The 17161-nt window shown below is 38.9% G+C and overlaps 1 protein-coding gene across 2 annotated transcripts in view; it reads left to right on the top strand.

Annotated features, from left to right (window-relative positions):
- Window positions 1-4274: 4274 nt before the first annotated feature.
- OSBPL9 (oxysterol binding protein like 9) overlaps window positions 4275-17161 on the top strand; it is a gene marked incomplete at its 5' end in the record, with an annotated part of 168637 nt that continues 155750 nt past the window's right edge. For both annotated transcript variants that reach the window (XM_081224123.1, XM_081224122.1), the window contains one exon: window positions 4275-4439. In XM_081224123.1, coding sequence (XP_081080249.1) covers window positions 4275-4439 — 165 coding nt within the window. The remainder of the gene's footprint in view (window positions 4440-17161) is intronic.

Below are 17161 nucleotides of genomic sequence, written 5' to 3'. Positions count from 1 at the left end.
AGAGTCTCACCCACTGGACCACCAGGGAAGTCCCCATGACCATAAATCTTAAATGAGTATGCAACACTGCCCAGCAATCCTACTCCACTTCTATTGTTTTCTCACTCTTTGAAATGACACTTTCAAACCTTCCCCTCTTTTTTCATGCCACATTTTCTTCAGAAAATTCTAAAAACTAACATATATTGAGTGTTCAGTATCTACCAGGTACTGTTCTAAGGTCTTTACATGTATGAGCTCATTTAATCCTGAAGACAACTTTTTATTATCCATATTTTAAAGATGGAGAAACTGAGGCACAGAGAAGTTAGAAAACTTGCCTAATATCATACAGCTACTAACTAATGGGCCTGAGGATTCAAACCTAGGTACTGTGGCATCAGAGTCCACATTCCTACCACTAAGCTTTGAGCCTCTCCTCAACTAAAAGCAGATAGAAGGCTATTTATTTCTCTACCACCAGACTACCAATCCATGGCATTTGAACCCATACTCACTGCTCTCCCTCTTATTACTATGGATGAAGTATAGCTCCTGGCTTTACTGGTGAATTTCACCAAACATTCAAAGAAAAATTAATGCCAATCTTTCTCAACCCTTCAAAAAAACTGAACAGAAGGGAACACTCCAGGACTCATTTTACAAGGCCAGCACTATCTTGATATCAAAGCCAGACACAGACACTACATGAAAACAAACAAACAACAAAACTATAGGCCAATATCCCTCTGAATATAGAAGCAAAAATTCTCAACAAGATACTAGCAGATCAAATTCAACCACACATCAAAACAATCATACACAGCAATTAAGTGAGATTCATTCTTGGGGTGCAAGGATGGTTCAACAAGCCAAGTAATAAACATGACACATCACATTAATAAAATGAAAGGTAAAAATTATATGATCATCACAATAAATGTAGAAAAAGCATTTGGCAAAGTTCAACATCCATTCATGATTAAAATTCTCAACAAATTCGGTATGGAAGGAATATACTGCAATGTCATAAAGGCAATGTATGACAAACCCACAGCTAACATCATACTAAATGGTGAAAGCTTGAAAGCCTTTACTCAAAGATCAGGAAGGGTGTGCACTCTCACCACTCATATTCAACATAGTACAGGAAGTCCTAGCCAGAGAAATCGAGCAAGAAAAAGAAATAAAAGGCATCCAAATCAGAAAGGAAGAAGTAAAATTTTCTGCATTTGCAGATGACATGATTTTATATACAGAAAATCCTAAAGACTCCACAAAAAAAAGTTAGATCTAATTGCCAAATTCAGTAAAGTTACAATCAATATACAAAAATCAGTAGTGTTTCCATACACTAACAATAAATTATCTGAAAAAAAAAACCCGTAAAAAATGACAATTCCATTTACAATAGTGTTATCAAACCAAGTTTGTTTGCCCGACCTGCAGGAAGCCTAACTGAGACATGGAGCTTTGCCGTACAGAAAGGGTTTATTCAGGAGGAAGCCAAGCAAGGAGTCAGGAGAACAAATTTCAGATCTGTCTCCCCAAGGGCGACAGGCCTGTGATATTTATGGGATAAAGAAGCAGGGTGGTTTTCAGTGTGGGGAAATGTGATTGGAGGTAGGGAAAAGGTGAGGTATTCAGTGTTCTGAGCAGGCCCAGTTTTAGGGTCCGTGGTCCCCACTAGTCTTAGCCAGTCTGAACTGGGCAGGAGCCGACTCCAAATTTCTGGAAAACAACCTAAGCTCCTGTTACTATAGTGACCCATATGTCAGAAGGTTATCTGTAGGGGTGGTTAAGAAGTACGGTGATATATTACTTAGGCTATGTGAAGCTTGGAGGGTATGCAGTTAGAGAAAGGAAAAAAAAATCAAACAAACTGACAGCAGACTTAATCAGTAAAGGCAGGTTACAAACAGAGAGGTTACTAACAAGTTGTTTCCTTATCTGCTGCTCTGTAAGACACACTCAAGGATTTCTGTTTAGGCTCCAGCTTCTGTTAACCTTATGGGACACAGTTCAACAGCAACAAAAAACAATAAAATACTTAGGAATAAATCTAACCAAGGAGGTGAAAGATCGGTACACTGCAAACTATAAAAACATTAATGAAAGAAATTGAAGAAGGCACAGATAAATGGAAAACTATTTCATGTTCATGAACTGAAAGAATTAATATTGTTAAAATGTTCATACTACCCAAAGCCACTTATAGATTCAATGCAATCTCTCTCAAGATTCCGTGGCATTTTTTACAGAAATAGAAAAAAAAATCCTGAAATTCATTTGGAACCACAAGAGTCTGCTTAGCTAAAGCAATCCTGAGAAAGAAGAAAGAGGCATCCCACTTTCTGATTTCAAACTGTATTACAAATATATAGTAATCAAAACAGTATGGCACTGGCATAAAAACAAATATATAGATCAGTGGAACAGAATCAAGAGCCCAGAAATAAACCCATGCATATACAATCCACTAATATTTGACATGGGAGCCAAGAATGCTTATTCAGTGGGGGAAAAGTAGTCTTTGTAATAAATGGTGCTGGGAAAATTCATATGAAGAAGAATAAAACTAGACCCTTATTTTAAACCACTCACAACAATTAACTCAAAATGGATTAAAGACTTAATTGTAAGACCTGAAACCATAAAACTTCTAGAAAAAAACAGGGGAAAGCTTCTTGAAATAGGTCTGGGCAATGATTTCTTTGGACACGACACCTAAAGCACAAAGCAGCAAAAGCAAAAATAAGTGGGACTACATCAAACTAAAAGTTGGTCAACAGATTAAAACTTCTGGTTTTGAGATATATAATGTAGTGTAAAGCATGGTGACTATAGTTAACTATACTGTATTGTATATTTGAGAGTTGCTAAGAGAGTAGATCTTAAAAGTTCTCATCACAAGAAAAAAAATTATGGGGTGAGGTGATGGATGTTCACTAAATGTAGTATGGTAATCATTTCACAATATACACATATATCAAATCATGTACATCTTAAACTTATACAATGTTATATGTCAATTATATCTCAATAAAACTGAGAAAAAAGATATCAAGCAGATCAAGCATAATAAATTTGATCTTACTTTAGCTCTTCACTCAATTTGATTAGCTAGCAAGTAGGTTCTCTGTTTAGCTCCCTCAGTGATATTCTTTTTCCTAGAGCTTCTGTTATCAGCAAAGAGGAGGGATTCACAGCACAGTACCTGAATATACAAAATACTTTTAAGTGCAAAAATTAAAAATTTAAAAATTAAAGACAAAGAAAACCTCTCCCTTGATCTCACAGCCACTTCTAGCTAATGCCCTGTTTCTTAGTTCCCTTTTTCTTACCCTTCACATCTCAATTTAAATGCCATTTCCTGAGGCTCCACTCACAGACACCTAATATAAAGTAGCTACCCATTGGCTTCCTATTACACCAGCTTACTTAAATTCTCTGCAAGGCATTCATCACTATTAGATATTTTTCTTGTTTACTTGTTTAGTGTCTGCTTTCCATCACAGAATTTAAGCTCTTAGCAAGGAACCTTTCTGTCTCCTTCAGCGTTGCATTCCCAGGACCTCAGACATTGTCTCAATATGTAGGACAATACTTCCATTGTCCTTATAGGCTCTACGTGATTTCCCCTTACTTTCTGACCTTATCTCCAACTACTTTCTCCTCGCTCGCTGCTCCACTCACAATGAACAATCTGCTGTTCCTTTGCCAGCCTCCCTCCTTCCCTTTCTTTAGGTCTTTGCTCAAAAGTTACTTTCTCATTCAGGCCTTCTCTGTTTGGGAACTTAAAATTGTAACCCCTACTCTCTGCTTCTTTCCTTGCTTACTTTTTCTCCAAATTACCAAATTGTAACATACTGTATAATTTACTATTTATTTTATTTCCTGTTCGCATCATGAAGTCTCTGCTGAATCCCCAAAGCCTAAGAGTATCTAGTACAAAACAAAAAGTATTTATTAAATGAATGGGTTTGTGAAATGATTGCTTAAATGAATATCAGATGTGAAATCTTTTGGATGTGTGAGGTATCATCATGGGCGGTAAAATTATTTATGTTAATAAATAATCTTAATAGCAGTATTCATGCTTGAGTTCTTCACATCTCAGGTATGGAGTCCTACACACAACAGGCTCCCAAAAAAATCTTGGGTTTTTTTTTAAATCGTTTTTTGAGTTTGATAGCTGAGGGCATGGGTCAGCGAGTCCACCAGGGCGAGAAGGAGCCGCTGGCCCCGCCCTGGCCCCGCCCCTTCCCGCGACGGCCACGCCCACCGCATGCCGAATGCCTTATAGGCGATTGACGTCAGGCAATTTGTTGTCATTGGCGGCTCCCAAGATGGCGTCCATCATGGAAGGGCCGCTGAGTAAATGGACTAACGTAATGAAGGGCTGGCAGTACCGTTGGTTCGTGTTGGACTACAATGCAGGGCTGCTCTCTTATTACACAGTAAGTCCTCGGAGGCAAAGCCCTGAGCGCCTCGGGGGTCGCGATCCGTGGGTGGAGGTGGGGACCGGGCGTTTTGGTAGCCGGGGAGAGGTTGCTAGGCTTGGGGGTGCAGCCGTACGGGAGGGCTCCCTTGTGGGGGTGGGCTTTACGTCCCGGATAGCCAATGAGGATGAAAGAGATGCTGGCTCAGCCAATAAGCAGGCACCGGCTGTGTGATTTATGGGCTGGGGGCGAGCCGTGTTTCTTAGGGTCGGGTGTTTGTTGGGGGAGTGGAGTGGGGTGCTGTTGTAGGTGGGTGGGTGGTTGTAGTCGTGGTTTGAGGGGTTCGGCCGCGCGGTCCGTGCGTTTTCCCCATGTTAATCATGGATTTGATACTGTCCCCCCAGGCCCTGTAGACGGCCGCGCCCCTTACCTTCCCTCCAGGGATTGAGGAGCGCTGCTTTCTTAGAGCAGTGGTCTGACGAGCTTGGCCGGGTCCTGAAGTGACTTGCCTTCGCAGGTCTGCCCAAGTTGAGTGTCTCTTTTCACAGGACTCCCGCCTCCATTCCGCGGGAGGCGAGCGTGACCGACGCCTTAACTTTGGAGAGCGGAGGATTTCCTACACAGGAGTCTCTTGTTAGCGAAGAGAGGCTGGATAGTGCGATGTCTCCTGAAAGTTATATTCCGGGAAGGGCTGAGTTAAGGGCTTCAGTGTCGTTAAATACGAATCAGTGGCCGTGGGAAGGTCCATGAATTGCTATGAATCTTATGTTCTGACTACCCCTCCGCCCCCGACGCATTAGAAATGGGAGGTGGGTGGAATTAGAGAAATTACTTCCAAAAGTACTGTCTCTGAATGGTGTCTAGTTAATAATAGCCAATGAGAGGGAAGAAGCCTCTTAAAAGAACAAAATAGAATGTCCTGAAGGCTTTGGAAAATAATAGAAGACAGAAGGAAAAAAAATTATGATTATGGAAGGAGGGTTAAAGGCAATGAGAGAAATGGGGACGCTAGTATTTTTTCGTTAATTTAAACTATTTATTGAGCACCTACTACATGTTAATTGTTATTGCTTTAGGCTAGGGGGGTGTGTGCACACGCGTGTGCACGTGAGCAAGAATCAACAGAGATCAATATATTCATCATTCCTTTTCTCTGGAGCTTATCTTCTAGTCTAGTGGTTCCCTTAATTCATTTTACTCATGATAACTCTGCAGGGTAGGTATTCATTATCCCCATTTTACAGTTTTGGAATGTGAGGCTCCAGGCTTTTAAGCAGTTTGCTCAAGATCACAGAGCTAGCAGTAAGCAGTGTTATCAGGGTTCTAAATAACTGGCTTTTTTACTTTTTCCATTACACCTCACTTTCACTACAGGAAGGAGAAAAATGCAATCTTTGAGTTACTAAAGACAAGCCTGCAGGAGTAACAAGTATAACTTTCAACATCAACTTCCTTTCTTTACATAATTTTTAAAGGGAAAAAAAAGACCAAACCTGAATGAGGTTTAAATACATTGTTCAAGATTATCTTTAGGTAGCCATGAAAGAGAGGCAAATGAACATTGTATCCTGAAAACTCTGGAATTATGAAATCCCATAGTTCAGATAAATGAAGAGTAATATTGGGTTTCAGTAGAAGTGATAATCAGAAAATCCTTTTGAACCTTTCCAGCCTATTCAAGGTAGAGTAATTTCAGTGAGTGGCACTATGGAATGAAGTTACTCTACAAATCCCAACTTTGTGTGGCTCTGAATCTAGGGTCACACTGGAGAGGCCCCAAGCTGGGGTTCTTGGGAACTCCTAGCGCAGACAGAATCTTCTTTTTTTCCTGTTTTTCTTCCTTTGTCATATCCTTTTTCTGCCTCCTTGCCCTTTTAGTTTCTGGATATCTTGACAAATCTCTCTTTGTCTTACTGGCTAAATACAGTTTTTTAAATTATACTTCTTCCCTGCCAACCCCCCCCCCATTACTTATCCTCCCTTCTGAGATTAGACTATAAAAACATCATCCCTGCCAGCAGAAGGAGGTATCATATTTCTCACTAATGGATATTTAGAAGCTTTTTTTCTTGTTCTTTGGTGTTAAAGTATTTGCTTGCAGAGAAACCACAGAGAAATATCATAAAATAAAATGATCTTGTGAAAATAAAATGGTACTCAATCCCAAATTAGAGGAGGTCCAGTAAAGATGGGAAAAGGATAGGTATTCACTTAAAGAGAAAGTAGGAGACATTGAATGTTGGCAGTGAATTTTGTACACTTGGACATTGTTTCAGTACATTAGGATTTGGAAGGATGAAGGTACATCTTAATGATTTGCATGTGGCTGTTAACTTGGAGCTGCATCTTCTAGGAGGAGTATCTGAATTAGTTGCACAGCATTTTAAGCAGAGCAGTAAATAGCAAGTTACTCTATTCCTTGTTTCCAAAATCACTTGGGCTCTGGTCTCACTCTGTGGTTGCAGGCCTATTCTAGGGTGGCCATGAAAACCCTGGACTAAACTAAATTGGCCTTGTTTTAGAGTCAGCCTGTACCAAGAATTGATATTGGGATAATCTCAGGGTTGGAAAGGCTCACAGGAATTGCTGTGAACTAAATAGATTCACCCAAACATCACCTTAGCCTGGATCTTCTCTTCTGGACCTGGGCCCAGACCCAAACCTATCTTCTGGGAATGCATGGTCTTTTTACTTTACATTTCTTTTATTTTCATAATACGTAAATTTTCGTTTTTTGAAAAAGAGTTTAGTATATTATTCTGACCAATACAGGAACAGAGAAACTGATTACCTTCTTTAGAAAAGTAGAATTAGGCAATCTTTTCAGCTCAAGCTCAGTCTTTTAATTATTAGAAACAATTATTCATTCAGCAAGCATTTATCTGGGACTTTTTAATAGGCACTTTATATGTTGGAGGTACAAGCACGAAGGAGAGAGTCCCTTCCATCTAGGAACTCACAATCTAGCAGAGTAGACAGCTAAACGTAATTTCAATACAGTATGGTAATTCTACAATAGAAGTAAGAGTAGACTGCTGTGGGCACATTGCCTAAAAAAGGCTAGAGAGACATTTGAGCCGAGACTTAAAGGTAGAAGAGAAGAAGGGCATTTCAGGCAGTGGGAAATATGTACAAATTGGGAAACTTGAGAACATAAAATGCATTAAAATATTGAGAATTTCTGAGCAGCTTTAGTGTAAAGGTGTGTAGGGAGATAACAGGAGATAGAGTCCAGAAGGTATTTGGAGCCATAGGTCAGGCCTGGAGATGAAGATCTGTTAGATTATAGCACAGAATTTGTTGAATTTTTCTTTTTTTTTTTTTTTTGCGGTACGTGGGCCTCGCTGTTGTGGCCTCTCCCGTTGCGGAACACAGGCTCCGGACGCGCAGGCTCAGTGGCCATGGCTCACGGGCCCAGCTGCTCCGCGGCATGTGGGATCTTCCCGGACCGGCGCACAAACCCGTGTCCCCTGCATCAGCAGGCGGGCTCTCAACCACTGCGCCACCAGGGAAGCCCTGTTGAATTTTTATTAGGTGAGATGCCCAGGGAGGGCTAAGGATATAAATTTGGGAACACTGTGTGGACAGCCAACCGTTTAGGTGAATCATGATCACAAAGGAAGACAAGAAAGGAAAGAAAATTGAGGGAGACATAGATATGTGATATAGATATAGATTATGTGAGATATAGATATGTGAGGAGTTGGAAGGTTAGAAAGTTAGTGGAGGTCATGCCTTTTGTAAATTTATCAAATGTTTATTGATTATGTACTATGTGCCAGGCACTATGCTAAGAAGAAGGGTTAAAATGGTAAATAAGATGGATATAGTCCATAGTCTCATGATACCTAGAGTCTACTGCCGTGTACATCAGGTAAGAGTTGTGATAAGGGAAGCATAGGATTTTGGGAGGTGCAGAGGTGGGTAACTTGTCTCTGTCTTGGAGGGTCAGAAAAAGTTTCCTAGAAGAAGTAGGTTTGCTGTTACCTGAATGGTAAATAGAGATTAGCCACGTGAGCAGAGGGAGAAAACTGCTTGAGATAGAGGGAATAAATGTTTTTCCAGGAGACAAGAGTAAGGAGCTTGTTAGTCCTGGAGTTTGGGCTGTGTGGTGGACAATGGTGAGATGAGCTGGAGAGAGAAGCAGGGGCCTGATAATGAAAGGCTTTCTTGATTAACCATGCTAAGGAATTTGAACTTTACCCCCCAGGGCAGTGGAAAGTCATTTAAGTGTTGTAAGCCCTTTTTGTTATAGAAAAAAACTTTTAGTATAGGAAATTTCTTTCAAACATACACAAAAGAGGATCGTAAAATGAATTCCTGTCATTCAGCTTGTAAAATATCAACATATGGCCAACCTTGTCTTATTAATCCTCCCAATAGCTCCTTCCTAGCCCACTGGATTACTTTAAAGCATATCCCAGAACTCATTATTTCATTTTTGAATATTTCAGTATGTATTACTAAATGTTAAGGTCTCTCTCTTAAAAAATGTTATCACAATACCACTATTACAACTAAATAATAATAATTATTTATTAATATTGTCAACTATCCAGTCAGTGTTTAATATCCTTGATTTTTTTCTCAAACACCTCTCCCTCACCAGTTGGTTTATTTGAGTCAGGATTCCAAATAAGATCCACATATAAAACTGAGTCTCTTTTACTCTATAGGTCCTCCTTCCCTCTTTTTTTGTCATTCATTTGCTTTTTTTTTTGCTGTACGCGGGCCTCTTACTGTTGTGGCCTCTCCCGTTGCAGAGCACAGGCTCCGGATGCGCAGGCTCAGCGGCCATGGCTCACGGGCTCAGCCGCTCCGCGGCATGTGGAATCTTCCCGGACCGGGACACGAACCCGTGTCCCCTGCATCGGCAGGCGGACTCTCAACCACTGTGCAACCAGGGAAGCCCTGCTTTTTTTTTAATTAAAAAAATTTTTTTTGGCTTCATTGGGTCTTAATTGCTGCACACAGGCTTTCCCTAGTTGCGGCAAGCAGACGCTACTCTTTGTGTGGTGCCCGGGCTTCTCATTGTGGTGGCTTCTCTTGTCACGGAGCCGGGCTCTAGGTGTGCAGGCTTCAGTAGCAGCACGCGGGCTCAGCAGCTGCGGCACTCAGGCCCAGTAGTTGCGGTGCGCGGGCTCTAGGGCATGTGGGCTTCAGTAGTTGTGATGCATGGGCTCAGTAGTTGTGGCTCGCGGGCTCTAGAGCTCAGGCTCAGTAGTTGTGGTGCACGGGCTTAGTTGCTCCGTGGCATGTGGGATCTTCCCGGACCAGGGCTCGAACCCATTTCCCCTGCATTAGCAGGCGGATCCTCAACCACTGTGCCACCAGGGAAGTCCTGCCCTTCATTGATTGAAGACAGCAAATTATTCTGTAGATTTTCTACATTCTGGATTTTGCTGATAATATTCTTGTATGTTTAAACATGTTCCTTTGTCCTCTGTGTTTCCTATAAACTTAGAGCTAGAAGCTTAACTTTTTTTTTCCCTTTGGACAGGAATACTTTGTAGGTGGAACATATTACAGGTATCTCCCGCTTTTTGAGAGTTTACTTTACCCCACTTCACTTTTAAGAAAGACCTATATTATTACCTGTGTTTGCTAACCACAGGAAATCCGAAGAGGATTTTTGCTTTTATGAAAAATAGGTGAAAAGCAAAAATAGCATTCAGAGTTTTTTTTTTTGCAGTGAGCTGTTATAGAGGCAGTGAGCACCCCAAGCAGCAAGAGTGGCGCCAGTAAGCTCCTTCCCTGGGAACTACACAGCATCAAGCTGCCATAGCTTTGAACTGTGTCTGTGAGCATCTTTGCTTTATCTTGGTTTATTTTGTGCATCCGTTAGAAAGATGTGTCCTAAGGTTATTGCTTCTTTGCTTTATGCCATTTCAGGAAGGTTTCATAGGAACACTCTACTTTCAGGTAGCAGGGGAAACCTGTACATCAAGTGGCACATGATGTCTGGTTGTCTCTCTGTGATTTTTAAAATTGATCAATAGCTTCAGGTAAAATTTGTATCCTTTAAAGAATACTATGGTTACAGAAAAATAATGAAGTCATATTGACAGGATTTCAGTGATTGATTGGATGTGAGTGAAAGGGGGGGATGAGTCTGATGAAATCCAGGTTTTTAGATTTCCTTTGATGAATGATGATAGGAAGGATAAGAAGTATAGGTTGGGGTGAGAAAGCTGGTTGCTTTGGGGCATGTTGAAATTGATGTAAAGATATCGTGTGGTCTGGAACTTAGGAAAAAATCTGGGTTACAGATAAATATTAGCTTTACACAAATAGAGAGTTGAGAGAGTGAGTGGGAATAATAGAGAGCTTTGAATAGAACACTGAGAAACACCGTTGGATTAGATATCTATTGCTTTGTAACAAATTACCCACAATATTAGCCACTTAAAACAACAAATATTTATTATTGCATAGTTTCTGTGACTCAGAACTTTGGGAGTGACTTAGCTAGGTGGTTCTGCCTCAGAGTCTCTCATGCCGTTGCAGTCAAGACATTGGCTAGGTTTGCAGTCACCTGAAAGGCTTGACTGGAGTTGGAGGATTTGCTTCCAAGATGACTCACTATTACGGCTGTTGGCAGAAAGCCTTAGTTCCTTGCTGGCAGTTGGAAGGTGGCCTCAATTCCTCACCAGCCAACCTCTCCGTTAGGCTACATGAGTGTCATCATGATAGAGCATCTGGCTTCGCTCAGGAGTAATCCAAGTGAGAGCCAGGAGGAAGCCAAAGTGCTTAGTATGACCTGGTCTGAGGACATCACTTCTGACTTATTCTGTTCATTAGAAACGAATCATTAAGTTCAGTTCATGCTCATGGGGATGGGAATTTTAGGCATGGGCAGGAGAATTAGGCTCTACCTTTTGAAAGGAGTGTCAAAGAATTTGTGGAGGGATTTTAAGCCATCACTGTCATATTTAAGGGATTGGCAGAGAAAAGAGCCTGCACAGGAGAGTGAAAAAGGACAGGCAGAGGTATCAGAGAAAAACCAGAAGAATGTGGCAGTCAAGGTGGGAATAGTGGGTTGGCTTGAATACTATTGAGAGAATTGAATAGATGAAATCTTAAAAATATCCATTGGATTGATCAATTTGAACATCACTGATGCCCTCAAAGAGAGAAGTTTCCATGGAGTCGTGGGTGTGGAAGCCAGATTAGAGTGGTTTGAAGAGTAAATAGGAGGTAAGAAGTGGAGAAAATGAGTGTAGGTTACTCAAGATGTTTCATTGTGAAAGAGGCAGAGAAGAATATGGAATTGAGGAGAAGGGGTTTCTAAGGTAGGAGTATGCTTAAATGTTGTAGGAATGGGAAGCAGGGTCCATGTTAAAAATGAGAGTAGAGTCAAGATTTAAGGAATATAGTAAACATTTAGATCAATGGCCATGGGAACTGGAAAAAGGAATAACTAGGGACATGTTGAAGATTAATCAGGTTGTATAAGGAACTAGTTGAGATTATAAAATATGATTTGTTTAGTCATTACCTATAAATATTTAACACTCTTTCTTGATTTGTATTGTTTTTATAACATTTTGGAGAGAATGTTAGAAATAGTGAGTTAGTAAGTTATCAGGGCCACTCAAGGTAGTCTTTGTAAAAGGAATCATTAGTGAAATAATATGGTCTTTGCTGTTACATGCTGACTGAAAGAGACTCATAGTGACTTTGAATTTCAAAATCACTGGTAATCTAAACACATTTAAGTGTTATTTGGCAGTCCTTAGCAATGTCTGGAAGGTGATTAAAAAAAATCTGTCATCTAATTCTTGGATTTTAGGTTTTTGAAGAGCTTAAGTATGTGTGTTTCTCTTGCAAAGATGTAAAGGAGGGAGTCTCAGATTCTCCTAGAAAGTTATCAGCACGACTCACATCAAACAATTAAAAGGAACTTATACTTTTGTAAATAAACTATTTTTGAATATATTAATTATGATTTTATTACGCTCACATGGTACATAGTAATAGTACAAATCTTAATATAGTAGTTTTAGAATTGTAAAAGGAACAGAAGAAAAATTGTATCTAATCTAAATGCCCTGAAAATAAAAGAAAGAAGCCTCCTAAGAGGGTAAGTAGTACCAGTGGGAAGAAGTATATGGAAATTTTATATCTTTTGCTTTCCTTGAATACTCTCGTCAGCCTTGATTTTTCCCTGTTCTAACACTCTTGAGCCTTGCTCATATAATTCTTTTGGGTGTTGAATCATTTACATCTGTTGTAATTAACTAGTCGTATCTCTGGTACATTCTTTGTACAGTAAGCTTGTAAACTCTTTGATAGTAGTACTAAGCATTATGATTTTCAAGCCCTATAATGTGGCACATCGTTCTCATAGTGAATAGAATGTCCAAGGCCCTGCAAACTAGGCTTAGAGCTGAGATATAGAAGGTTGTTTTGGAGTTGTTGCTTATATACCCTTGTAAACTGTGCAGAATATACTGATAGCAAATATGTATGTTTCTTTCCCCTATGTAAAACCTTATTGAGCTTATATTTATAACAGTGGCTTTTGTTTAATCATCCAGAGCCTGTAGAACTTGTGTGGGATCTTTTGCTTAGTGTGTTATATCAGACAAGCAGTCAGTTCTTGCTTTTGTTGCAGGCAGCTGTGTTGACGGTAATAATTTGTAGAAGGATGGAAAGTAGAGTTGTTCTTAAAATATGCCACTCTTATATGTGGCAATTGTCACTGGATTAGATTTTCAACTAGTTACATAATTCCAATCAAAGCTAGCTAGAACAATGCTCAAGTGATTTAGATTAAGGATTTATTTCCTTTTACTGCTTATAGAGAAAAACAACTGGCTAGCCCAGTCTTTTTCTTCTCATTTACTTTATTGTAAAGGATAATCTTCTTAGACTAGTTTAGACTTCCTTAAAAAAAAAAGAATCTACTTTTTTTGTTTGTTTGTTTGTTTATTTTATACTGCAGGTTCTTATTAGTCATCAATTTTATACACATCAGTGTGTACCGCCCAATTCAGCACACCACCATCCCCACCCCACTGCGGTTTTCCCCCCTTGGTGTCCATACATTTGTTCTCTACATCTGTGTCTCAACTTCTGCCCTGCAAACCGGTTCATCTGTACCATTTTTCTAGGTTCCACATACATGCGTTAATATACGATATTTGTTTTTCTCTTTCTGACTTACTTCACTCTGTTTGACAGTCTCTAGATCCATCCACATCTCAACAAATGACTCAATTTCGTTCCTTTTTATGGCTGAGTAATATTCCATTATATATATATACTACAACTTCTTTATCCATTCATCTGTCGATGGGCATTTAGGTTGCTTCCATGACCTGGCTATTGTAAATAGTGCTGCAATGAACATTGGGGTGCATGTGTCTTTTTGAATTATGGTTTTCTCTGGGTATATGCCCAGTAGTGGGATTGCTGGATCATATGGTAATTCTATTTTTAGTTTTTTAAGGAACCTCCATATTGTTCTCCACAGTGGCTGTATCAATTTACATTCACACCAACAGTGCGAGACGGTGCCCTTTTCTCCACACCCTCTCCAGCATTTGTTGTTTGTAGATTTTCTGATGATGCCCATTTTAACTGGTGTGAGGTGATACCTCATTGTAGTTTTGATTTGCATTTCTCTAATAATTAGTGACATTGAGCAGCTTCTCATGTGCTTCTTGGCCATCTGTATGTCTTCTTTGGAGAAATGTCTGTTTAGGTCTCCTGCCCATTTTTGGATTGGGTTGTTTGTTTCTTTAATATTGAGCTGCATGAGCTGTTTATATATTTTGGAGATTAATCCTTTGTCCGTTGATTGGTTGGCAAATATTTTCTCCCATTCTGAGGGTTGTCTTTTCGTCTTGTTTATGGTTTCCTTTGCTGTGCAAAAGCTTTTAGGTTTCATTAGGTCCCATTTGTTTATTTTTGTTTTTATTTGCATTACTCTAGGAGGTGGATCAAAAAAGATCTTGCTGTGATTTATGTCAAAGGGTGTTTCTTCCTATGTTTTCCTCCAAGAGTTTTATAGTGTCTGGTCTTACATTTAGGTCTCGAATCCATTTTGAGCTTATTTTTATGTATGGTGTTAGGGAGTGTTCTAATTTCATTCTTTTACATGTAGCTGTCCAGTTTTCCCAGCACCACTTATTGAAGAGACTGTCTTTTCTCCATTGTATATCCTTGCCTCCTTTGTCATAGATTAGTTGACCATAGGTGCATTGGTTTATCTCTGGGCTTTCTATGTTGTTCCATTGATCTGTATTTCTGTTTTTGTGCCAGTACCATATTGTCCTGATTACTGTAGCTTTGTAGTATAGACTGAAGTCAGGGAGTCTGATTCCTCCAGTTCCGTTTTTTTCCCTCCAGACTGCTTAGGCTATTTGGGGTCTTTTGTGTTTCCATACAAATTTTAAGACTTTTTGTTCTAGTTCCATAAAAAATGCCATTGGTAATTTGATAGGCATTGCATTGAATCTGTAGATTGCTTTGGGTAGTATAGTCATTTTCACAATATGGATTTTTCCAATCCAAGAACATGGTATATCTCTCCATCTGTTGGTATCGTCTCTAATTTCTTTCCTCAGTGTCTTATAGTTTTCTGCATACAGGTCTTTTGTCTCCCTAGGTAGGTTTATTCCTAGGTATTTTATTCTTTTTGTTGCAGTGGTAAATGGGAGTGTTTCCTTAATTTCTCTTTCAGATTTTTCATCATTAGTGTATAGGAATGCAAGAGATTTCTGTACATTAATTTTGTATCCTGCAACTTTACCAAATTCATTGATTAGCTCTAGTAGTTTTCTGGTGGCATTTTTAGGATTCTCTATGTATAGTATCATGTCACCTGCAAGCAGTGACAGTTTTACTTCTTTTCCAATTTGTATTCCTTTTATTTCTTTTTCTTCTCTGATTGCCTTAGCTAGGACTTCCAAAACTATGTTGAATAATAGTGGTGAGAGTGGACATCCTCGTCTTCTTCCTGATCTTAGAGGAAATGCTTTCAGTTTTTCACCATTGAGAATGATGTTTGCTGTGGGTTTGTCATATATGGGCTTTATTATGTTAAGGTAGGTTCCCTCTATGCCCACTTTCTGGAGAGTTTTTTTGCAAAAGTTAAGTTTACATGATACATGGAATCATATAAATGGAATCATATTCAAGGAAAGTATTTTGAGGTATTCATAATTAATTTTTTCCCATTCGCATGACAAAGATTATTATGAAAGTTGATATGCTGTGTCCCAGAGTTTTGTTCACATTAAACCTTCATGCTAAGATTGTTCACTTATTTAATTTAATTTAATTTATTTTAGCATTACTCTATGGCACAGATGGGCAAATAAAATATTGGGTGAATATTTGGTTTGTCACTCTGGCAACTATCTCTACAGTGTCTCTCAATCCTCCTCTTTCCTCCATCAGTTGTAGAAGATGCCATGCTTCCCAGAGACAATAGAGTCCATTTGGTGGAAACACTCTCAACTGCTCATACTCTCACCTGTTGGTATACTTACTTTCCTGCCTATCCTTCTCTGTCATGATGGAAGAGGTAATCCTTGGGTGTTCTGGATTCCATCTGCTCACACATTTTTTGAGGATCTCAGTCTATAGATTTTCTCCTTTTTCTGCTTTCCTACCTCTCTCCTGTATGTCTTCAACTTCTTCCTTTCTATGTACAGACTTTTGTTGTTTATTTTAAGAATATTTATTTTGCAGTATAACAACTAAACATCATAGTTGTAACAATTTCATATGGAAAATTTTAGTAAATTTTTAGGTTGCCTGGTGCTTTTCATTTTTTTATAACAGTTTTATTGAGATATTAATACACATACCATCTCTTTGAAAGATACAGTTCAATGAGTTTTTTATTTTTAGTTTATTCACAGAAGTGTATAACCATATCCACAATCAATTTTAGAAAAATTTCATTACCCCTAAAAGAAACCCTATTTCTATTAACAATCACTACCAGTATTTCACCCCTAGCCCTAGGCAACCACTAATCTACTTTCAGTCTCTGTAGATTTGCCTCTTTTGGACATTTCATATAAATAGAATCAGATTATTAAAGTATTCTTTAAATAATTCTAATATGGCTTCTTTCATTTAACATGGTGTTTTCAAGGTCCATCCATATTGTAGCATATATCAGTGCTTTTTATTGCTGCATGTTCTGTTATATGTATATTCCACATTTTATTTATTCATTCATCAGCTGATGAACATTTCAGTTGTTTCCACATTTTGGGTATTATGATTAATGGTACTGTGAACGCTTGTGTACATAAGTTTTGGTGTGGACATATGTTTTCATTTTTCTTGGATATATATCTAGGAGTGGATATATATTTGGATATATATCTCCAAATATATTTCATTTTTCTTGGATATATATCTAGGAGTGGAATTGCTGGGTCATAGGGTAACTCTGTTTAACTTTTTGAGGAACTGCCAGACTTTTCCAAAGCAGCTGCGCCTTTTTACATTACCACTAGGGGTATAAGGGTTGCAGTTTCTCTGCATCCTTACCAACAATTTGTTATTGTCTGTCATTTTGATTATAGCCATCCTAGTGGGTGTGAAGTAGTATCTTAGTATATTTTGATTTGTGTTTCCCTGGTGACTATCGATGTTGAGCATCTTTTTGTGTGCTTAATGGCTGTTTGTAAATCTTATTAAGATAAATATCTATTTGGGTCCTTTGCTCATTTTTAAATTGGGTTGTCTTTGTTGTTGTAAGAATTTTTTTT

The sequence above is a fragment of the Mesoplodon bidens genome (genome assembly GCF_964165515.1).
Source record: "Mesoplodon bidens genome assembly, chromosome: 2".
NCBI classification, from domain to species: domain Eukaryota; kingdom Metazoa; phylum Chordata; class Mammalia; order Artiodactyla; family Ziphiidae; genus Mesoplodon; species Mesoplodon bidens.
Note: the sequence above shows the minus strand (reverse complement) of the source record. Positions and strands in the feature narration are given on the sequence as shown.